Below are 23,613 nucleotides of genomic sequence, written 5' to 3'. Positions count from 1 at the left end.
TGCAACATTCTCAGGAAAACAGACTGCTGCAATCAAAAGTGCTGAATCAAAAAAGGTACTTGGCTCAATTCACCCAGGACTGCCACCTGTGAGGGATCCTGGAACGGAAAAAGGACATCAGTGGGAAAGCGGGTGTAACTTGGATAAAGTCTGGAGTTGAGTTAATAGCGATGTATTAACACTGCTTCTTAGTCTGACAAGAGTACTATGGTCTTGTAAGAGTTAACAATGGGGGAAATTGGGTGAGAGGTGTTTGGGGACTGTATTCTCTGTGCAACTTTTCTGTAAATTTAAAATAAAAGTTTCTTTTTGAAAAAAAGGAACTTGGCACATGGGAGGAATGGAAAGAATGCCATTGTCGCTGGAGGATGGGGGAGCTGGGATATGGCAGGAACCAACTGTGCTGAGCCTTGTTGGCCCAGATAAGGATTCTGGTCTTTATTCAAAGAGCAGAGAGAAGCTTTTGAACGGCTTTAGGTAGGGGAGTACCATTAATTCCATTTGCATTTGAAAAGATCTGGGGTCTACCTTGGTGCACAGATCAGGAGGGAGACTAGCAGGGGCAGAGAAACCAGTTAACTATTCATCCCATATTCCAGGTGAGAAAAGATGTTGACAGTGGTGATACAGGGGAGAGGATGGTTCAGGACATATTTAAGATGCAGAACATCCAGGACTTGGTCACTGACTGTGTTGATTATAGAAATGGGAAACATCAAGGATGGTGCCCAAAGTGTGGCTTGGACCTCTGGCGGAGAGCAGGACCATTCGTGGAAGAAGAAACATCCGAGGCTGTAGAAATAGTCCTAAGCAAAAAACCGCCTCCTTCATAAAGCACCAACCTAGATGTCCCCTGAGCTGTCTTCTATACCACCCGTGTTGTGTCACCCAAACATATTGCTGGTGTTACTGTCACCAGAACACGAGTGTAGTGATTGCCTAAACACATCACCTGTGTCCCTAGCACAGAAATACATCTTCTGCATATATCACCCTATGTGGCGGTTACCTGTGCATTTCCACCTGTGTGTCAACCGTGTCGTTATTATCTGTAGCTGCCAGCTCCATGTGTCCCTGGAACCTGTTTCTTTACAGAGCTGTCACCTGAGCATGTCACCTGTACACCTGTCACCTACGCAAGGCCTTTAAGAAAGTTGCCTCTATAACAGGCACCTATGAGTGTCACCTAAACATGTCACTCTAGATGACTGTCATTCAGCAGCCCTGCCCAGTAGGGAGGCTATTTTTTTTCAGTCTAGCTGAGTTACAAACAGAGAAGATAGTTCCCAGAGGGGAGACAGTTCCCTGCTGCTTCCGCTGTCACGGTGTTCTTTTCTTCTGAGATGGGAGGCAGCATCTTCCCCACAAAGTTTCCTTGATGAAAAGCTTCCCGTTCTTTAAGTCCTTTCGTGACAGTCGGTAGACCAGATGTCAGCCTCTGTGTATTCTATGGAAATGAAGGTGTTTGTTTATGCTAATATGAGCTGGGCGATGGGAGGGAAGGAGGCTCTGTTAGATGGGCGGGCTTCCTCCATGAGACCGGAGATGGAGAGAGAGAAGCTGGGCGCCCAGGTGTGTGTGTGTGGGCACGGAGGGTGGGAGAGGTGGGGGACAGTGAGTCATAGGAAAAAGTAGCTGGAAGACAAAGATGGGGGTGGGGACAGCTGAAATGAAAGGAGAGAGGAGTGACTCTGAGGTTAGATTGCTCAGTAGAAACAGATGGAGAGAGAGGCTTAGCTGATGGAGAGGAAAATGTGTTAGCTATGGGGGTGGACGCGAAGAGCAGAATTGAAGGAACACCCCTTCTTGGCGGCAGGGCTGGTGCAGGCGTCCAGGCCTCCAGAGCCTGTGCTCTTAGCCAACGCCCTCGTCCTCCACCGGGGTTCTGATAGGACTGCTGGGCTAGTTTGGTGGGTAGAGCACTATGCTTGGCATTTACTAGGGTTCCATGAACATGAGCTTCTTCCCCCGGGGTTTCTGCTGTGGCGTGAGAACCTCCAAGACCCACACACAGAGACCCCACTTTCTTTAAGTTGTGACCAGAAAAGGCTCCCCTTCGTCTGCATGATGAGGCCCAGAGAAGGCTGGAACTTGCTGGAGGACACACAGATTTCCCTGATGCAGCAACAACATAGCTTCTGAACTCCAGGTCAAGGCTCTTCCCCTTCAAAGTGTCCAGGTCTCACTTACCAGGAATCCCCTCTCCCTCACAGGGCATCACAGAATCCAGGAGCAACAGGTAATGGTCCTGCGACCATTTTAATGTGACATTCCTGCTCACAGAGGTCTTGCAGTAACATCATCACATTTAATCCTCACTGCAGTCCTGCAAAGCATCAGCTCCATATTCTAGATAAGAAATGGAGGCTCAGAGACAGCATGGCTTACACAAGGTCACACAGCGTACCAACAGTGGGGGCAGGATTTGAACTTGGCTCTCTCTAACCCAGTGTCAGAGAGGAGTGAGGAAAGAGCTGCCCCAGTGACATTTCCATGGGGAGAGAGAACAACAGACCAACTCATTTTTTTTTTTTTTTTGTGGTACGCGGGCCTCTCACTGTCGTGGGCTCTCCCGTTGCGGAGCACAGGCTCCGGATGCGCAGGCCCAGCGGCCATGGCTCACAGGCCCAGCCGCTCTGCGGCGTGTGGGATCTTCCCAGACCGGGGCACGAACCCGTGTCCCCTGCATCGGCAGGTGGACTCTCAACCACTGTGCCACCAGGGAAGCCCCAAACCAACTCATTTTATCGTGGTCTGACCCTGTAGACCCTGTAGAAGGATCTAGAACAGAAATCGTCAAACTACAGCCTGCAGCCTGTAAACCAAGAATTTTTTTACATTTTTAAATGGTTAGAAAAAACTGGAAAAAGAGAATAAGATTTCATGGCACATGAAATTGTATGAATACAAGATTTGATGATTATAGATAAAGTTTTATTGGAACACAGCCACGCTGGTTCACTTACTAAGGGTGGCTGCTTTTGCTCTACAAGAGCAGAGTTGAATAATTGTGACAGAAACTGTAAAAACAACAAAGCCTAAAATATTTACTCTTTATTTTTACTTTTTTATTTAAGATTTTTTTATGTGGACAATTTTTAAAGTCTTTATTGAATTTAATACAATATTGCTTCCTTTTTTTTTTTTTTTTTTTTTTTTTGGTTTTTTGGCTGCGAGGCATGTGGGATCTTAGCTCCCCGACCAGGGGTTGAACCCACACTCCTTACACTGGAAGGTGAAGTCTTAACCACTGGACTGCCAGGGAAGTCCCAATATTTTACTCTTTAGAGGACATGTCTGGAAGAAGGTTTGAGGGAGCATCTCCTGTCCTCACGGGTCGCCTCCTCTGAGAAGGCCTCTTGACCACCTCGGGCAGAATCAGCTTCTCCCCGCTCACTCTACGCATGGATAAGCTCACCCTTTCCCATGGGATTTGGGTTTTTCTTTTAATGAAATATAGTTGATTTACAATGTTGTGTTAGTTTCAGGTGTACAGCAAAGTGATTCAGTTTTATATAGATAGATAGATACTCTTTTTCAGATTCTTTTCCATTATAGGTTATTACAAGATATTGAATATAGTTCCCTGTGCTATACAGTAGGTCCTTGTTGGTAATCTATTTTATATATAGAAGTGTATATATGTTAATCCCAAACTCCTAATTTATCGCTCCTCCCACCTTTCCTCTTGGGTAACCATAAATTTGTTTTCTGTGTGAGTCTCTTTCTGTTTTGTAAATAAGTTCATTTGTGGTTTTTTTTTGTTTGTTTGTTTTTTATTTGTGGTACGCGGGCCTCTCACTGCTGTGGCCTCTCCCGTTGCGGAGCACAGGCTCCAGACGCACAGGCTCAGCGGCCATGGCTCACGGGCCCAGCCGCTCCGCAGCATGTGGGATCTTCCCGGACCGGGGCATGAACCCGTGTCCCCTGCATCGGAAGGCGGACTCTCAACCGCTGCGCCACCAGGGAAGCCCTGTATATCATTTTTTAGATTCCACATGTAAGCAATACCATATGATATTTGACTTTGTCTTACTTCACTTAGTGTGATAATCTCTAGATCTATCCATGTTGCTGCAAATGGCATTATTTCTTTTTTATGGCTGAGTAATATTCCAGTGTGTGTGTGTGTGTGTGTGTGTGTGTGTGTGTGTGTGTGTATACACACACCACATTTTCTTTTTTCTTTTTAACATCTTTATTGGAGTATAGGTGTGTTAGTTTCTGCTTTATAACAAAGTGAATCAGCTATACATATACATATATCCCCATATCTCCTCCCTCTTGCGTCTCCCTCCCTCCCACCCTCCCTATCCCACCCCTCTAGGTGGTCATGAAACACCGAGCTGATCTCCCTGTGCTATGCGGCTGCTTCCCACTAGCTATCTATTTTACGTTTGGTAGTGTATATATGTCCATGCCACTCTCTCACTTTGTCACAGCTTACCCTTCCCCCTCCCCGTATCCTCAAGTCCATTCTCTAGTAGGTCTGCGTCTTTATTCCCACTTCGCCCCTAGGTTCTTCATGACCATTTTTTTCGTGTTTTTTAGATTCCATATATATGTGTTAGTATACGGTATTTGTTTTTCTCTTTCTGACTTACTTCACTCTGTATGACAGACTCTAGGTCCATCCACCTCACTACAAATAACTCAGTTTCGTTTCTTTTTATGGCTGAGTAATATTCCATCGTATATATGTACCACATCTTCTTTATCCATTCGTCTGTTGATGGACATTTAGGCTGCTTCCATGTCTTGGCTATTATGAATAGTGCTGTTATGAACATTGGGGTGCATGTATCTTTTTGAATTATATTTTTCTCCGGATATATGCCCAGGGCTGTGTTTGCTGGATCCTATGGCAACTCTATTTTTAATTTTTTAAGGAACCTCCATCCTGTTCTCCAGAGTCCCATGGGATTTGGGGCATTGATCAGCTTCCCTGCCTCCTTATCCATTGGGATGGGGGGCGGTCCATGGAGACAAGAATTTTACTGTGTTTCTTCTCAAGTCTCCAGGGCCATGCATAAAGTGATAGCATGGCCGTGTGGAGAGAGGAATTCAGATTCCCATCCTGGCTCTTAATAGCCATGTGTGTGGGGGGGGCAATTACATCCCCTCTGGAGTCTCAGTTTCCATGTTTATGAAATGGGAAGAGCGATTCCTGTTGGGGGGGGGCAGCTGTGAGGAATGAGTGAGCTGGTGGACTAGGTGACAGTTTTGAGCCTGAACCACATGACAGGCGCCTCAGTCCATGTCATCCTCAGGGGGGGCCCCTGGGAGCGGGCACATCACCATCCCTGGCTCAGCAGCTGAAAGGAGCACAGATTCAACTCTAGTTGAACACACAGCCCACAGCTTCATCCTCTGAAGCATCGGGCACAGGGCCTGGCATACAGTCGGTGTTCCATAAATGTTTCTTCTGCACCCAGCACAGCACGTGGGCATTGCATGGTGGGTCCAGGAGCGCTGCTGACAGAAGGCTGGGTGGTGGGGCTTTGGGTCTGCTTTACTGCAGCGCTGTGGCTGCCCGCCCCAGGCAAGGGACCCTCATCCTGCACCTCTGCTTCCCCGCAGGCTGCCCGAGGTCCGCATCTCTGACAACGGTCCTTACGAGTGCCACGTGGGCATCTACGACCGCGCTACGAGGGAGAAGGTGGTTCTGGCATCAGGCAACATCTTCCTCAACGTCATGGGTGAGTGCAGGGCTCTTGGCACTGGCGTCACTGTGTGCGTGCACGTGTGCCTGTGTGTGCGTGTGTGTGTGTGTGTGCGCGCGTGCATACGTGTGTGTGTGTGTGCGCGTGCGTACCCACGCACATAGAGGGGCTGTCCTGGGAACCACCTGCTGTGCTGGCACTGGACCCTCTTCTCTCCCACCCTTGCCCTCGAGGGCAGGAGGCCAGCCATGCTGAGGTGTGACTGATGTGGCCTCTCAGGAACCCCTTCTCCTACCGGCACTGACACCCGGACCTGAGGGAGGCAGGGCTGTACCTCATCCCTGCAGCCTTACGGACCAGGCACTTTGAAGGGGCTCCGACATGTTGATTGGAATGGATGAGGGGCACTGAGACTTCCCGAGGGGTGGCAGCCTGCCGCAGCCTCTGGGCCTCAGTTTCCCCTTCTGTAAGATGGGGGTGGGATGCAGGCCTAGTGGATCACTCGTGGATCTCCTAGCCTCAGGCTCTGCGACCTGGTGAGGTCACGGGGAGAAAATATTGAGTTACATGGGCATCTTTCCCAGGTGAAAGCCAGGAGCCACGTTCATGGAAGCACCTGTAGCAAAGTGCAGTGGGGGTGGGCACTCCTTGGGGGGAGGACAATCCAGGAGCCTCCAGGGTGGGGGAGGGGGATTGAGACAGCATCTCAGTGATGATGCATACCTACTGCAGAGAGAATGTTCCCTCCCTGTGCCTCCCAAGCCTTTTCCAGGACATTGAAGCATCAGGGGACAAGTTAGAAAGCGTGCCGGACTGGATGTCAGGGTTCCTGGGTTCCCACCCTGTGTCTGTGCCTCCATTTCTACATCTGTAAAATGGGGATAAGAATACTAGTGCCTGTCTCTGGCTGGCTGTGTCCCCTACCCAGCCCCAGTTTCCCCACTTGTAAAACAAAGCCTTTCTCCACGTGGTCTCAGAAGGCCCTTCCAGCGCTGACGTTCTTGCCGGGCACAATCTTGGGTTCTGGGTCAGCTCTGCTGCCAGGATTCTAGGTACTTGGCCTTGACTCCGGACTCTGTGTTCCCTGATTTTCTTATCAAATGATATTTATCAGGGAAACAAAGCTTGCCATACTCAGGCAGTCAATGAAAGCATAAAGACCTCGTGGAAACCACTGCTTCTTGGGAAATGGGAAACCTCCAGAGGCCCGACCTCCAGAGGGACATTGAATCCTGTAGCAGCGGCACGCGGTGTGTTCTGGCTTCCTGGGGGACAGGCCATGGCCAGGAGGTGGCAGTGCCAGGAAAACCTCCCCTCTTGCAGTCACCCGCCCACGGAACGGCTTCTGTAATACTTGGACAAGGAGTGTCCTTGGTACCCAGCCCTAGGCTGGTCACACCAGGGAAGCCGGTGCAGATGAAACTCGGTTTGCTCCATCAAGGAGCTCCCAGTCTGATGAGGGATGTGTACTCAATTGTTTATTCATCAGATATTTATTGAGCACCTACTACGTGCCAGGAAATGGCCATATACTTTCAATAGGAAACATCTTTGTCCTTGGGAGTTTGTGTCCGGTGCGTGAGACAAACATAAAACACATGTGTAGTTGGGTGAGGTGATTATGGATAGTGACAAATAATGGGAAGAAAATCACGCAGGGTAATGGGGTCAAGAGTGATACAGGGGAGGTGGCAGTCAGTTTAGGGAGAGGGCTCAGGGGAGGCCCCTGGAGGCCACGAGGTTAAGTGCTTTCCAGACCTATGCCATTTAGTCCTCACAGCCAACCCAAGAGGACGTACTAGCACTATTATCCCTATTTTGCAGACGTAGATATAGAGGCACAGAGAAAGCAAGCAACTTGCTTGAAGTCACACAGCAAGGATCACAAAACCTTCCTGTGAGATCAGGCTGCTTAGTGTTGAGGCCGGAACTCGGGTGTCTTGACTCCTGGGCCAGCTATGTTGCACGGATAGAGGCAGTGTAGAAGGTCCAGCTGAGGCTCTGCTCTCTGGTGCCTGTGAGGAACCAGAGTCCTCAAAGCCACCTCTGCTACGAGGCGCACGCCTCCCCCATTCACCAAAGTCTCCTGAGCAGGTTACTGTCCCTCTGTGGCCTCGGTTTCCTCATCCGTACAATGAGGTGGTAGAACCAGATAGCCCTAAACCTCCTCTGCTAGTTCCAACCGAGGCACAAAGAGGTCTCGTGGGACCAGCCCGGCTTGCACAGCTGGCCTGACAATCCCAGCTGAAGGAGGTGGGGTGCTCCCGGTAGGCTCCAAGGAGCAAGGGGCTTTGTGCTTCTGGGCTCCTCCCACAGGGAGGTGGCAGTCAATCCAGGGATGGGGCAGACAGCTCCCTGGATCCCACTTACTGAGCAGCAGGCTGAGGCTACCAGGAGGGACCAGAGAGGGGCAGGGCCAGGGATTCCACCCTCACCCACCCCAGCGCCCCCAGGAAGGCTCTGACCCCTAGAAGTTCAGCGCATCCCTGGGTGGGACTCTCCCTGGAATAGCAACCCCCCCCATCTCAATCAATCCTCTGACTGTCCCCAGTGCTCAGAGGTCACCGTGCTTGTCACTGGTCCCTACAGCCTAGCTGTCCCCTGATGGGTCAAGTCCACCGGTGCTTGCCACGCGGACAGGACCTGATGCCTTGCCCCACCATGGCATGTGCCTGACAGTGCGTGAGCTCCCAGCTTCATGCGCACTTTCCGACAGAATCCTGGCCACAGCCCGTGAGCTGGGAGATGTTATAATCCCCATTACATGAGGGGAAATGACTTGTCTAGGGTCATAACAGCCATCTGAGGCCAAAGCCCGTGGTCTAAACCAGTGGTTCACAAACTTGAATGAGCATCAGAATCGCCTGGAGGGCTTGTGAAGATACAGATTGCTGGGTCCCACCCCCAAAGCTCCTAATTCAGCAGATCAGGGGTGGGGCCCAGGAATCTACATTTCTCACAAGTTCCCAGATGATGCTGATGCTACAGGTGCCAGGACCACACTTTGAGAACCACTGGTCTAAACCACTGGTCTAAACCGCTAAGTCTTCAAAAAATACTAATTCTGTATATCTCTCTATTGATATCGATATCGGTACATGCAGCAACGGCTGTGTCTATACTCTTATCTATATGCGAATGTATTTCTCCTTCCTCCTTCCAACTGTCACCTCACCCCAGACACAGGAGGATGCCCCATCTGCATACAGGTTAAGGACACGCAGGTCTGGAGCTGAATCCCAGATCCACCATGCAACCTTGGATTCATTAGCTTCCCTGGGCCTCTGTCTCCCCATCTGTAAAATAGGGGTAAGGGTGCCTCCTTCCTAGGATGATTGTGAGGTTGAAATTAGAAAAGGTTTGGGCTTCCCTGGTGGCGCAGTGGTTGTGAGTCCGCCTGCCGATGCAGGGGACACGGGTTCGTGCCCCGGTCCGGGAAGATCCCACATGCCGCGGAGCGGCTGGGCCCGTGAGCCATGGCCGCTGAGCCTGCGCGTCCGGAGCCTGTGCTCTGCAACGGGAGAGGCCACAACAGTGAGAGGCCCGCGTACCACAAAAAAAAAAAAAAATAGAAAAGGTTTGCAAAACACCTAGCCCAGCACGAGGCAGCTAAGAGGTTCAGTAAGCCAGATTTTACTGTCTTTATTAACATTGTCTCCGGCCTGCCTGCTCTTGGGCACGGCTGTGGCTGCCTCTTTCTTGCCCCTGGTTTTAGCCCTGACACAGAGAAGTCCCATCCACTATTCCTGACTCCAGGGAAATTTAAGCCAGTCTGAGAAATGAATGCTCACAGGTTTGTGCCCACTGGCTCCTTGGAAAGGGGGTCCAGTCCTGCCCTGTTTATGGGTGTCAGGGTGGCCGGCCTCTGTGTGACCATCTTCCTGTAGGTCTGCCTGTCCAGACATGTCTAGGGGAAGAGCCAGGATACGTCCCAAGTTTGAAAATGACAGACACACCTCAGTCTTGGCCAGTTTGTGACAGTTCCACGGTGCTTCCCATAGAGCATTTCACCTGATCCTCACCGCGGCCCCTCAGGGGCAGGATAACCATTATCCCCAGTTCCCAGATGAGAAGACTGAGGCTCAGGGAGAGGAAAGGATTGGCTCTGGGCCCCACAGGGCTGTGGCTGTCCCTGGCCCAGAGCAGCGTGGCTTCTGAGGTTCAGCAAGGTCCGGACTGGTGAGGGGAGGGCTGGGAGAGACAGTGGGGCTAAGTATAAGCCAATTGCCCGTGTAGTATCTCCCATAACCCCGGCGGCCACGTCAGCCCATGAGGCAGAAACTGCACTATGCCCACTGCACAGACCCAGGCACAGAGAAGGAAGTGACTTACTTAGCCAAGGTTGGGAGGATTAAATGAGATGATCCATAGCACAGAATGTTCTGAGCCCACGCACAGGCCGAGTGACCCATAAATAGTATCTCTCTACAAACTACTGTATATAAAAGAGATGAAAAACAAGGTCCTACTGTACAGCACAGGGAACTATATTCAATATCCTGTAATAAACCAAATGGAAAAGAATATGAAAAAGAATATGTATATATGTATAACCAAACCACTTTGCTGTACAGCAGAAATTAACACAACATGTAAAACAGGGAATTCCCTGGATGTCCAGTGGTTAGGACTCCACGCTTTCACTGCCCAGGGCCTGGGTTCAGTCCCTGGTCAGGGAACTGAGATCCCACAAGCCATGCGACACAGCCAAAATAATAATAATAATAATAATTTTTTAAAAACTCTCTAAAAAAACCATTGAAAATCAACTGTACTTCAAAATAAATAAATGAATAATAATATCTCTCACAACAAATAGTGATCATGTCAGTTAAAAATCAGGCACAATTAGAAAGGTTTAAAAATTGCCCCGCCTCCCCCTTCCTCCCCCATGACTGTCTCCTTTAAATATATTTCAAGGCAGGTTTCAAAAATTAAAGTCAACTCATTGTTTTGGCCTGTCTGTGGCATTGCATAGAAAGACCCTTTCTTGTCACACACACGCACACAGAGACCTTCCCTCCACGTAAGTGGAGGTCATTGAAAGCTGGGGTCTCCTTTGAGCCTAAGCCCTTAGGTCTCCTAAGGGGCCCTAAGGGCTGTGCAAGGAACAGTGGGGCAAGACGGCCCCTGTCCAATTTGGGGGTCAAAGGGAAACTTCCCAGGACAGTGGGGAGAGGGTAGCCTAGAGGGTGGGGAGCGCCCAGGCCCCCACCTACATCAAAAGCACAGAGCAGGTCCGCCGGAGAACTGGGCACCCCAGCCCGCTATCACCAAGCCTGCATCCATCCAGAACATTCTAACGCGCTGTTTCCAGAGGCCTCTGGGTAGAGATCAAACTGCGAGCGCAGCTGTAATTTCACGCCTATAACATCCCCGCTCTGTGGTGGGGAAAGACATTTGGGAGCCCCGTGGGTGACACCGAGGGTTCGTGCTGCACACACTCATTAAAATGTTTTCATCCAAGCAGCAGATATGTTGTAAGCCAGTTTGAAAGTTGCATGCTGGGCCCCGGGAACGCAGTGTACACAGTCACAGAAGGCTCTCGGAGGCTCTTCTTGGGGGTGTGGGTTATGCGGGGGAGCGTGTTCAGGCTGGGACGTTACAATCAATTAAATGTCGAGAGGCCCAGATACTCCCACCTGCTGAAGCCAAAAGAGGCTGTTCTTTTCGTTTCGCCGCAAGACCAAGGCACAGGGTATCTTGGCCACCCTCGCCGTGCAGAGTTGCCACTGAGGGGACCTTTAACCCAGAGCTAATAATCAAGGTCACTAGCCATCAAGCACGGCTATCTGCCCAGCCCTGTGTGCTGAGTATTCAATCCATGGTTCATCATGTGACCGTCAAGAGCACCTCCCGAAGTAGGCATTGTCACCCCCATTTTACAGATGAGGAAACGGAGGCTCTGAGAGTTTAAGGGGCTCACCCACACGAGTGCCAGAGCTGGGGCTCCCAGCAGGTCTGCCTGAGACCAGAGCTGGTGTTCCTAACAGCATCTCTGAGCTCCCAAGGGGAAACATCCCAACCTTTGGCACAAAAGCTGTTAGTGACACAAATGTCAAGCAAGCATGAGGGGGAGGGGGGGGGAGCAGTGCAGAGCAGAGAGAGTGGGGGCCTTGGGGAGACTGAGCCCCAACTGGGAGCACTTGGCACTCAAAACTCAGATGGCCAGTGAGGCTGCTGTCCCTCTAGGGGGCTTGCAGGAGTCTGGGGGGAGGAAAAGCACGTCCATCAGTGCCCCCCGCTTCTCCATTCCTGTGCCCCAGTCCCTGTGAGTGGTTCTCCCATCTGCTACTACCCAGCGCCCCCTCACTACTTAGATCCTCTGAACGGAGCACTGAACTTGGAGTCCAGCCGACCTGGGTCCAAATCCAGGTCAGTGTCCACGTGTGACATGGACAGTCCAGTATCGAACTTTCCTGTCTGGTAAAAACAATATCAGGATGTCTTTTTGGTTGAAATATATTAGAAGGTGACTTGGCTGTCCATACACACGGGCATTCTAAATCTCATTTATTCATTCATTTTTCATTCGTTCATTTATTTACCAAATATTTATGGAGCACCTGGTACATTCAGGCGCTGTCGTATGCATGGGAACTCAGCTTCGGCGTCTGGACAGACAAAATTCCACGTCCTCAAGGAACAGTCAGTGCAGGAAGCGAGGCAGACACAAACAAGTAGACAGCTGGGACCTGTGATATGTCAGAGGGTAGTCAAGCAAAGCAGAGGGGAGTGGGGCTATTGTAAACAAGGTGGACAGCAAGGCCTCTCTAAGAAGGTGACACTCAAAGAAGGTGAGGCCCGAGCCATGTGGGTTTCATGCCTTCATGCAACCAGTTCAATGGCTACTTACTTATTCATCAACTCCCCCGTGCCAAGCGGAGTTCTAGGTGCTGAGGACATGTCCCATCGAGGGACGTAGCTCATGGTACAGATGCAGAAGCAAGGTCTGGGGGCTGTGCTGCATCCCCAGGGCTGCCCATAACACGTGATCACAATCTGGGGGCTTAAAGCGAAAGGAATGTATTCTCTCGCAGTTCTGGAGGCTACAAGTCCAAAATGAAGGTGTCGGCAGGGCTATACTCCTTCTGACAGCTCTAGAGAAGGGTCCTTCCTTGCCTCTTCCAGCTTCTGGTGGTTGCCAGCAATTCTCAGCCTCCTTGACCTGTAAATGCATCATTCCCATCTCTGCCTCCATCCTCACCTGGCGTTCGCCCTCTGTGCGTCTGTGTCCCTGTGTCCCAATTTCCCTCTCCTTGTAAGGACACAAGACAATGGATGAGGGTCCACCCTAATCCATTATGACCTCATTTTAACTTGACATCTGCAAAAACCCTATTTCCAAATAAGGTCCCATTCACAGGGTAAGGACTGCAACATATGTTTTGGGGGGACACAATTAAACCCACAACAGAAACTGACCCAGGAGGGAGCAGGGCAGATTCACTGATTCCAAAGCCCATACTCTTGGCTCCCAACCACAAGAGTCACTGTTCACTGTGTGTTTGCTCACCTGCCACGCACCGTGCTAAGCTTTTCATAAGGGAACTTATTGAACAGTCACGACAGCTCTGGAAGGCAGGTACTGCCACTTCCCTTTTGACAGATGAAGGATCTGAGAGGTTCCATTACTTACCCAGGCCACCCAGCCAGCTAGTGCCAGAGCAAAGGTAAATGCATCCTATACGCTTAACCACTCCACTCTACTAGACGTCACCGAGTATTGTTAAGCATTAATAAAATGTTCTATCTTGGGATCCCTGTGTCTCTTCTGGAGGCTTCCAAGTGAGGTTGGCAGATAAAGGTAGAACTTTGCAACCCGAGGCCACAATGGCACCAAACGCCACTATACGCTTTTCTAAACCTGAGGCCGGGGGCCATGGAGAACAGTTGTTAATAAACTTTGCATAGCTTGTCTTTTTTTTTTTTCAGTGAATTTTTATTAAGTGCATCTGGTGCTTTTTTCCCCCCTTGTTTTTGTTTAAATTTATTTTTATTGCGGTAGAATTCACACAACTTATAATTCACTCATTTAAAGTACACAATTCAGTGGTTTTCTGGCCTGGCCTCGTGGAAATGGGCTCAGCCTCTGTCACCCCCCAGCCTGCCTGTAGCTCTCACCAGCCCCAGAGCGAGTTTCTTCTAATGGAATAAAATAGACCCTCACATTGATAGTCAACTGATTCTCGACAAGGATGCCAAGACAATTCCCTGAGGAAAGAAGAGTCTGTTCCAAAAAATGGCGCTGGGACAACCAGATAGCCACGTGCACATAATAAAGGTAGACTTTCCCTCACACCCTGTACAAAACTTAACTCGAAATCCATCATCAACCTAAATCTAAGAGTTAAAACCATAAAACTCTTAGAAGAAACACACAGGAGAACATTGTGACTGTGATTCCATTGGTCCGTCTATCTCCAGTGTGAGTTGCTCGCTCCCCTGCTGTGTGACTTTGAACCACAAGTTCATGGGAAGTTCTCCTGTGGCCAGTTCCTGGACCTTTCCCATTAGAAGAAACTCACCCTGGGGCTGGTGAGGGCTAAAAACATTCCTGGCAGGGTGACGAAGGCTGAGCCCACTTCCCTGAGGCCAGGCCAGAATCTAGGATTTCTGGAGAGCTCTGAAGCTCTGCTTTCTAAGACCAGATTCTTTTATTTTTTAAAGGTTACACTCCATTGATAGTTATTATAAAATATTGGCTATATTCCCCATGTTGTACAATGTATCCTTGTAGCTTATTTCTCCTTTTCTTAAAAAATGTGTATTTTGTATTGGGGTAGAGTTGATTTGCAATGTTGTGTTGGTTTCACATGTACAGCAAAGTGATTCAGTTACACATATACGTGTATCTATTCTTTTTCAAATTCTCTTCCCGTTTAGGTTATTACAGAATATTGAGTAGAGTTCCTATGCTATACAGTAGGTCCTTGTTGATGATCTATTTTATATATAGTAGTGTGTATATGTTAATCCCAACTTCCCAATTTATCCCTCCCCCCCACCCCTTATAGCTTATTTTATACCCAGTAGTTTGTACCTCTTGCTCCCCTATGCCTATCTTGCCCGTCTCCCCATAGGTAACCACCAGTTTGCTCTCTATATCTGTGAGTCTGCTTCTTTTTTGTTATATTCACTAGTTAGTTGTATTTTTCAGATTCCACATGTAAGCGATATCATACAGTATTTGTCTTTCTCTGTCTGACTTATTTCACTTAGCATAATGCCCTCCCAGTCCATCCATGTTGCAGCAAATGGCAAAGTTTCGTTCTTTTTAGCAGTTGAGTAGTATTCCATTGCGTGTGTGTGTATATACACCACACCTGCTTCACCCATTCATCTGTTGATGGACACTTAGCTTGCTTCCATATCTTGGCAATTATAAATAATGCTGCTATGAACATTGGGGTGCATGTATCTTTCTGAATTTGTGTTTTTGGGGTTTTCAGATATATACCCAGGAGTGGAATTGCTGGGTTCTATGGTAGTTCTGTTTTTAGTTTTGTGTAAATGGGTACAGCCGCAGTGGAAAGCAGTGAGACCAGATCCTGGAGCTCCAGTCTCTGAATTCCCAGCCCCGTCCTCCTCTCTAAAAGAGGAGCGTGTTCCCAGGACCAATAATTGGAGTGTTGAGGACTTCTCTTGACTTGGGCAGGAGAAATGTCTCTGGCTCCAAGCAGGATGGGGAGATGTGAGGGCTGAGGGCAGACCCTGCATCCCTCAAAGACCTGCTGCTTCTCCCCAGGCCTGAGCAGAGAAGAAGCACAGCCCTGCCTCTCTGTAGGATGCCAGTGGGAAAGTGGGTTTCAGCTGGTAGAATTCAAAGCCTGCCTGTGGGGCAGGACAGCGGTGGGGGCCTGGGAGGCTGTCTGCGGGACCAGTGCACAGCTGGTGTAAATGGTGGTCCAGGGAAGCAGGTTAGTCATTGGAGGGAGACGGCTGGTCTGAGAATCCCTGGGGGTCCCCAGGCAGGGTAGCTGGGAGGCAAGATTCAGAGCCACCACTATAGCCCTCTCCGTAGCCCAGGACGCCTGCTGGGTGAGAAAGGACCAACTCATTCCCTTGTCTCACAGCAGGAGAGGATGAGCCACCTGCTGGGCTTGAACTGGCCCCAGGCGATTGCAGTGGTCACAGGCAAGGAGGCAAGGGCGGGTTGGGATCCTCCCTGGCCAGAGCTGCAGAGGAGTCCTGGGGTGCTGAGGGGAAGAGGGTGCAAACCCAAATCTCCACCTCCCACCCCAGAAGCCCCCAGGGTCCTGAAGACCAGACCTGGGCCTTTTGTCCCCCAGGCAAACATCTGGGTACCTCCAAGCCCTCTCCCCTCCCCCATCAGCCTTCCCACCCACCCTGGGTGAGTGACAGGAAATGCCCGTGGTCCTCCAAACTGGGAACAGATGGCTGGGTAAAACCCCAGTTGAAGAACTACACCTCTGTTCAGTAGGTAGACTAGAAACAGCCTTTACTTCCTCAGAGAATCGATGGGTGTTTAAGGGTATAGGCCTTGGATTCAGCCATGAATTTGAAACCCAGCTCTGCAACTACGAGTAATAAAAGCAGGAAATGCTTATGGAGCATTTACTACACACCAGGCATGGCCCTGCTTTACACCTGTTAACACATTTAATTGTCAGAGCAGACCTCTCAGGTAGGGTCTTCGGTTACTTTCCCCGTTTTACAGGTGTGAAAATGGAGAGGTTAAAAATGTCACCTGAGGGCACAGGTCCAGCAAGGCTAGAAATGGGATTCAAACCCAGGCAGGCTGGCTCCAGAAGCAGTGGTTAGAGGCCTAACCACTACGTTACACTGACAGCCTATTTAATCTCCTTGAACCTCAGTTTTCCTATCTGCTAAATGGGGACTGCAGTAGCATCTCCCCTGTTGAGGCATGAAATGTAAAGGTTTATGTCCCAAGCTCACACTGGGCACTCATGAAAAGAGTAGTAGTGCTTACTTCTCACCCATTTTGCCCTAACCTTCACCCTGGAAATGGCAGTAGGGCCAGGGAATAGGTTCAGAGCTGCAGGAAGTGACATCAGCCCAGTGGGAGCCTTATAAGCCAGGCAGTGACAACCGTGGCCTCCTACCCTGGGCCCTGGTGGAGGAGATCAGGAAGGGACCCATCCAGCAGCCTTGAATCCAATCCCATCCCTCCACAGTCTCACTGTGACTTATCCTCTCCCAGCCTCAGTTTCCTCAACTAGAAACTGGGGGTAATGAAGGTTCCTACTTCATAGGGCTGTTGTGGGAACTAAAGAAGGTCGTGCTCAGCCTGGCCTGCTGGCAGGTTCTGAAGGCAAGGAGGGCAGTTAGGAGGGGAGAGATGGCAAGAGCCAGCCCAGGGTTCAGTCAGGAGAGGCTGAGCATGTGAGGCGTTTCCAGACAGAAGCCACAGGGCATGGGGACCAACTGGAAAGACGGGGGCAGATGTGGAGGACATGGCAGGACCTGGCACAGGTAGGAGATGTTCCCCTGAGAAGGTACCAGTGAAACCACGTGACCTCGCTCGGCAGACGGCGACCGCAGAAAATGGGCCCCTGGAGTGAAGAGGCCAGGGCTGCAGTCCTCAGGACCACCAGTCGGAGCTTCTAGATGGGCATCAGGGGCCGGAGGCAGCTGGCTGGGCTTGGCTGCCAGAGGTGGGGCTGGAGCCCAGAGGACTGAGGCCAGGGTGGCCAGGGTCTTCCAGGATGGACATAAAGCCTGTTCGGAGACCGGACACTGCTTTCTTGAGTGCCTGGACCTGGCCGGGGACCTGGAGGAAAGATGCGCACTCTGCCCACCTGCCCGCCCACGGGCCCTCAGCCAGCTGAGGTCACTGGCTGAGAGCTCATTCAGAGAGGGGCCAAACAGATGGGTTTGGGGCTCAGAGGAGCTCTTTGCAGCTAACTGGGTCATCTATCAAGGACGGTCACTTCCCAGCTTCAGCCTCAAAGGCCAGAGCCTGCTCACCGCCTCCTGGACAGGCTTCTAGAGTCCTCGGTCCCTGCCTCTCTGCACACAGCCCCGCAAAGGAGGAGTGCCCTTGACTGCAGCCCACTGTGTGCTCAGCGACAGGCCCAGCACAGTGCATTAGCTCACTAGTCCTCCCTCACGTCTACCCACTCCTCGGCAGGCCCTATGCTGAGCCTACAGACGGCTCAGAGAGGGCAGAGAACTTGCCTGATGTCCCACAGCAGTGAGTGGGCTGGGCTTTGAGCTCAGGTCTGCTGAAAGCCAGAGCCCCCGATTTTTCCACTACACAAGGCTGCCAGGAGGGACATGGCTCCTCCCTGAGTGTGGGCAGCCATCTGGGCCTCGGCCAGACACCGAGGCTCCTGTCAATAGGGCCAGCATGGAATATTTGGGCTGCACTGTCACCTGCTCCTCCTAGCTGTCCGGAAAGTCAGCAAGATCCGTGTCCCCATTTTACAGTAGAGAACACTGAGTCTGCTGATAAAGGGAAGCCTCGAACAGGAACCTGAATGTTCTCTGATTACCACTCTGCCTCCATGGGACCTGAGTCCCTGAGCTGGGGATGGAAACAGGGCCTTTGAAGCACATCCACTCGAAGGGCTCGATTTGGAAAGCTGTGTGACCCCTCTGACCCGTGATCATGGCTGGAAGGTGCAACGCTTTGTCAAGCAGCATATGCACTGCTTTGTGCATCTTTTCCCTGGGGCCGCAGAGCTGACGTCACCAGCTCTTCTCTGAGAGAAACAGACAGACCATTTGCTTATTCATTCATCACACTTACAAGTCCTCGTTTCAACTAATATTATAAGCCCCTATTATGTGCCTGCCATGGGGGAAGGACCAAGAGAGATCCATCTTAATATTAGTGGTGACTTTTCTAGTTACAGGGGGCCAACCACTGCTCTAAGCACTTTAAATGTATTAATCGATTTACTCCTCACAACCCTAGGAGGTAGGTACTTACTCATTTTAATAAATGAGGAAACTGAGGCCCAGAGAGGTTAAGTATTTCACCCAAGGTCACACAGCGAGTGAGTGGCAGAGCTTGTTTTCAAACCCAGACTGCCTGGCTAAGGAGCCACTTTACAGCCTCTCATGGAATGGCCTGTCATGCCCTCCTGAGCTGAGCTAGAAATTCATCTGCTCCCTGGAATTGTCCAAGCAGGTGGCTACAGTCCCCCAAGGCTCTCACCAACTCCCTGGACCTTCTGTATCTCAAAGACCAGGGCTCGCCTCTCGTTCCAGGGTTGCCTCTCTCCACCTACTAACCAGCCATCTCGGCTCCAGCCTCCCGACCCCACCAGAGCGGGCCTGCAGGTGCATCGTTAAACCGTGACAAGTGTTAGGTCCATGCGATGCTTTATCCTTTCCACCACCGGGAGCTGGATTTAGTGTCTCTGGCAGAAGGTAAACTTCCCCTCCCTGGGACAGGCCCCTTAATTACAAGGGACATGTGGCCGCCGAAACTGTCGTGCCTCAGGCCCAGTGATTTAAGGAACAGGCCCAAGGCTAAAGTTACAGGTGTTAACAGAGCTGAATCAGGAGCTGGGAGAGCAGGGATGGGGCGGCTGTGGGAGGTGGTGAGCCGGTCCCTGGAAGAGCGTCTGCTGCCTATAGCCACTCCTGGGGAAAGGGAAGTAATCCCACCACCTCACGTACAGAAGGGGAAACAGACCAGGACCACGCTCCAAGTATAGTTGGTGTTGGGGTCAGCACTGCTGTCTCTGCTGCCAGCCTGCAGTGAGCCCTGGACTCAGTCTCCCCAGCTGTACACAAGGAGGCAGCATTACCTTGCTCACTGCCTAGGAGTGATAATCTTCATAACAGATAACCTTAATAACAAAAGCTAACACTGACAGAGTGCTTGTTATGTTCCAGGCATGGTACCAAGTTCTTTATGAGTGTTCTCTTGTTTAATTCTCAGCTGGTGAGAGAATGATCATGGTTATGCCCATTTTACAGAAGAGGAAACTGAGGTTCAGAGAGATGAAGCAACTGGCCCAAGACTGCTTGGCTAACAAGTGACCAAATGGAGATTCTCAGCCCCTCTCTCTGAATCCAGACCCTGACCTGTATGCTCCAGGGATAATGAGAGGGATATAAGACCCAGTGTCTGCCCTGAAGGAGTCCCTGAATGATGGGGAGACAAATAAGGGCACAGGTTTCTAGAATTCCAGCAGATGGAAAATAAGAACGATGGGGGAGGACTAGGGTGCAAGGTGAGGGATGTGAGAGCTCTCAGGACGGAGGCTCTCCCCGAGGGGCTGGCATCAGGAAGGCTTCATGGAGGAGGTGGCGTAGAGCTGGGCCAAGTAGGCTGGGGCAGACAGGACAGGAGGCATTTCAGGCAGAAGGAGCCCTGTAAGCAACAGTGTGGGAACAGGAAAGCATGGCAAGTAGAGAGCACTCCTGTGTGGCGGGACCCCAAGGCACAGGAAGGAGCAGGTAGTAAGAAACGATAATAATAACAGCAACAATAACGACAACGGCTGACATCTATTCAGTGCTTACTGGGTGCCAGGCCAGGGTCTAAAGGTCTAAATTCCTTATACAATGCTCACAAGAACCCTATCAAGTAGATACTGAGGAAAACAGGCACAGAGAGGGTGAGTGACTTGCCAAGGTCACCCAGCTAACAGGTGGCAGAGCCAGGATGTGAACTTGGACAGGCTGGCTTCTGAGCCCATAGAAGGCCAACTGCTGTGCTCCAGGTGGGAGCAGGGGAGGTGAGGTAAGAGCGTCTTGGGAAAGTTCTTCTTGCATGCCAAGCTGCTGGGGGCCCTGCCTGCCCTCTGTCCACCGGGCTTGGTCACAGGCAGAGAGGAAAAGTGAGGGGGCCCTGAATCCAGTGACGTCTGTCCAGGGATGCCATGGGAGCCAGGATGGGCCTGGGAAACTCCCTGAGGCAGCCGGGGGACTTGGGAGCAGTTGTGAGGGTAGAGAGTGTATTCACTGCAGCACTCTGGTGCCAGGCATGCCTCCCAGCTGATTTTCCTGTGGATCCCAGGCCCATCAGAGCAGAGACCCCGACTCCTGAGGCTCCCCATCAGGAAGAGCCTGGGCCCTTCTCTGCTGAGCAGTCCTGCTGTCTGACAGCTGGTTAGGACGGTTTTCCTCTTCTCTAACATTGAAGCCTCTGCTGCCCCCTCTGGACCTCCCACATAGAGCCATAGACTTTTTGAACTGGAGGGGGATTTTAGGACCCACCTAGGCCAGCCCCCTTCACCAGACCACACAGGAAACCGGTTCCTGGAGAGACACCCCACAGAAGGCGAGAAGCAGGGCCAGGCTGAGGGCTTAAGCCAGACACAGGTTCAAGTCCTAGCCTTGGTCCTTATTGACTGAGTAGCCACGGACCAGTGCGTTTGAAAACCTCAGTTTCTGCCTCTGTAAAATGGAGATAATAATTCCTACTTCTAGGTTCTGTAAGGCTCTCATGCATTAAAGCATTTAGCATGGAACCTGCCTCAGAGTGACCAGTGAGCAGAAGTGATGGTCAAGGGCCCTCCCCACCCCTCACCCAACCCGCTGTGTGCTGGGGACCCCACGGACCCCAGACTCAGGGTGTAGAGGAGGCTACTCACTGAGCAAACCCAGCCCCCCCCCCCCAGTCACCCCCTCAAACATTCAGCTCAGCCCATGCTCGCTGAGATCTGCTCTGTGCTGCCCTTAGCTGGGGCCCTGGTCAGCAGGATGACCCAATGTCCTTACCTGAGGAAGCTCCCAGGCCAGTGGCCAGAGTGAGTGGTGTCGGCAAAGTCCAGCCACTGTTCAGGCCAGTGATGGAGGTTACTGTTCATAAATATGATGGCCAGTAGGTACAGGGACTTACCGGTACCAGGCATCCTGCAAAGCGTGCCACAAACATGAACCCTGTGCAATAGGTACTGCTGTGATGCCCATTTTACAGATGAGAGAACTGAGGCCGGAGCAGACCTGGTGAGGGATGAGGTTAGAGAGGTCAGAGATGAGACAGGTGGCCAAGGCCTCAGCACATGGGCCATGGAAAGACCAGGGGAAGAGATCATGAGGGCTGGATCTCTGAGACTCCCCCACCCCCAAATCAAGCCCTACCGCCCTAGCCAGGAGTTGGATCCCAAGAGGAATGAGCTTGGCTCTGCCTCGCCCTGCTCTTGGAAAAGACACAGTCCAGTAGATGTGTGATAAAGCCAGTAGAGTTAAATGCTCATCGATGAAACTGGATGATGGACTCATGAGTGTTCATTGTACATTTATTTGAGCTTTCTGATAGGTTTGAATATTTTCATAGTAAAATGTCAAGGAGGAAATGGTACACAATCCTTTTCCCACAAAATGCCCCTTCTCCACGGCTCTTCCCCTCCCCGCTACCCCCCACTTGCCTCCCCTGGAAATTGCTTTGTGAGAAGTGAGAAGCAAGAATGATTCACTTGCCCTCTGACTCAGGAAGTCAATCCTAGAATGCTGATGGGACAGGAAAGACTATGGCTTCAGAGCCCTATGGGAAGGGAGGGCTCTGAGCTGGGGGGTTGGGGGTTTGGGAAGTTCTGCTGGGAGATTGGTGGGAGTACGCCCAGCCAAGTACTTCAGTCCTCACAGGCACCCGCTGGCACCAGTGTCACCCTTGTCCTATGCGGGAGGCCCAGGAAGCTAGCACCTGCCTAAGGGACACATTGCCGGTGAGCAGAAAGCCTGTGACCTGGGAGCCAGGTGCCCCAGGGGCTGGGTGGGGAAGTCCAGGGGTGAGCTCTCTTCTAAGCCCCAGAACACCGGGACCTGATGCTTGAGGGGGACACAGTTCTGCTGGAAGGGACAGAGGTTTTCCAGCGTTGGGGAAGAGGGCGTGAGACCCACCCAGAACCTCCAGGCTCCAGCCCATTGTTCTCAGGGGCTTGGGAGGGGGGCGGGGGGTTAATAGAGTAGCCTGAACTTGAAGTTGAACTTGAGCTGAGCGTCACTGCCCCTGGCCAGATCTCAAATGTGCTTGCCCACTTGCCAGGGCCTCCCCCAAGCTTCCGCAGGCTTCTGGAGACTTCGTTCATAAAGCTAAAACGGTGGCACCTGGTGAAATCGCCCATGCGTATAATATATACCTCTGGGATACATTGAAAACATCCCCCAAATAGCCAGGCTTGCTGCTATTTAAAATGGGTTCGTGTCACACCCCATAGATTTCACCTCTGCGGAAATGGCACTTATCGTGGGCCTGAACACATTCACTCTATTGCCACATAAACTACAGTGGCATGGCAGGGCTGGGGCAGTCACACGCGGTAGCCGCAGACAGGCTGCTGGACAGGCTGCCTCCGGACAGCGAAGCAGAGGTGTGGGGAGGGTCCACCTGGGGCTGGCAACCTAGGAGGCCAATCAGAAGAACTGGAACGTGGACAAGCAGCCAATCAGGGCACAAGCAGAAAGTTGCTCTTGTAGGGGCAGGTAGTTTGGGAATTTGAGGTCCTTTGATCCGATCAGTGCATACAGCCGGAAAGCCTCCAGGGATCTCTCCCTGTGCCCTGTCTGCCCAGGCCGGGAGAAGCCGGATTGAGGTTCTCCAACTCCCCTGAGCCTTGCCCTCCCAGTTGGTAATAATTTTCACAACTGTTACCAAGCACCCACTAGGGACCTAATGGTTAGTTCACATAACACTACCTTGGAGTGGGTCTTGTCCCTGCGAGAAGACTGAAGCTTAAGAAGGTCAAAGGCAGTAATTCCCCTGTGGAACTTACATTAGAACCTCCTGGAAGGCTTGTTAAAACCTGGGTGGCTGAACCCCCACCCCCAGGTTTCTGATTCAGCAGGTCTGGAACTGGGCTCAAGAATTTACATCTCTAACAAGTTCTGAAGCTGCTGGCCCGGGAAACACACTTTGAGAACTTCCAGGTTAAAGGCATAGGCACAAAATAGCACTAGCATGCAAATTCAGATCCAGCATCAAGACCTGTGGCCTGGCCTCCCCACTACCCTTCTGTGTGTGTGTCTGTGTGTATGCGTATGTGTGTTTATGTGTCTCTGTGTG

At 51.2% G+C, this 23,613-nt stretch overlaps 1 protein-coding gene across 1 annotated transcript in view; it reads left to right on the top strand.

The window, feature by feature from the left end:
- The window catches only part of IGSF21 (immunoglobin superfamily member 21), a 245,141-nt gene that overhangs the window by 197,980 nt on the left and 23,548 nt on the right, over positions 1 to 23,613 (top strand). The window contains exon 4 of the mRNA XM_029230255.1: positions 5,581 to 5,699. Coding sequence (XP_029086088.1) covers positions 5,581 to 5,699 — 119 coding nt within the window. The remainder of the gene's footprint in view (positions 1 to 5,580; positions 5,700 to 23,613) is intronic.

This window comes from Monodon monoceros, unplaced genomic scaffold (genome assembly GCF_005190385.1).
Source record: "Monodon monoceros isolate NGI ecotype Baffin Bay Population unplaced genomic scaffold, NGI_Narwhal_1 Super_Scaffold_18, whole genome shotgun sequence".
Classification (NCBI taxonomy): Eukaryota; Metazoa; Chordata; class Mammalia; order Artiodactyla; family Monodontidae; genus Monodon; species Monodon monoceros.
The sequence above is the reverse complement of the archived record's forward strand: the minus strand, read 5'-3'. Positions and strand labels throughout refer to the sequence as shown.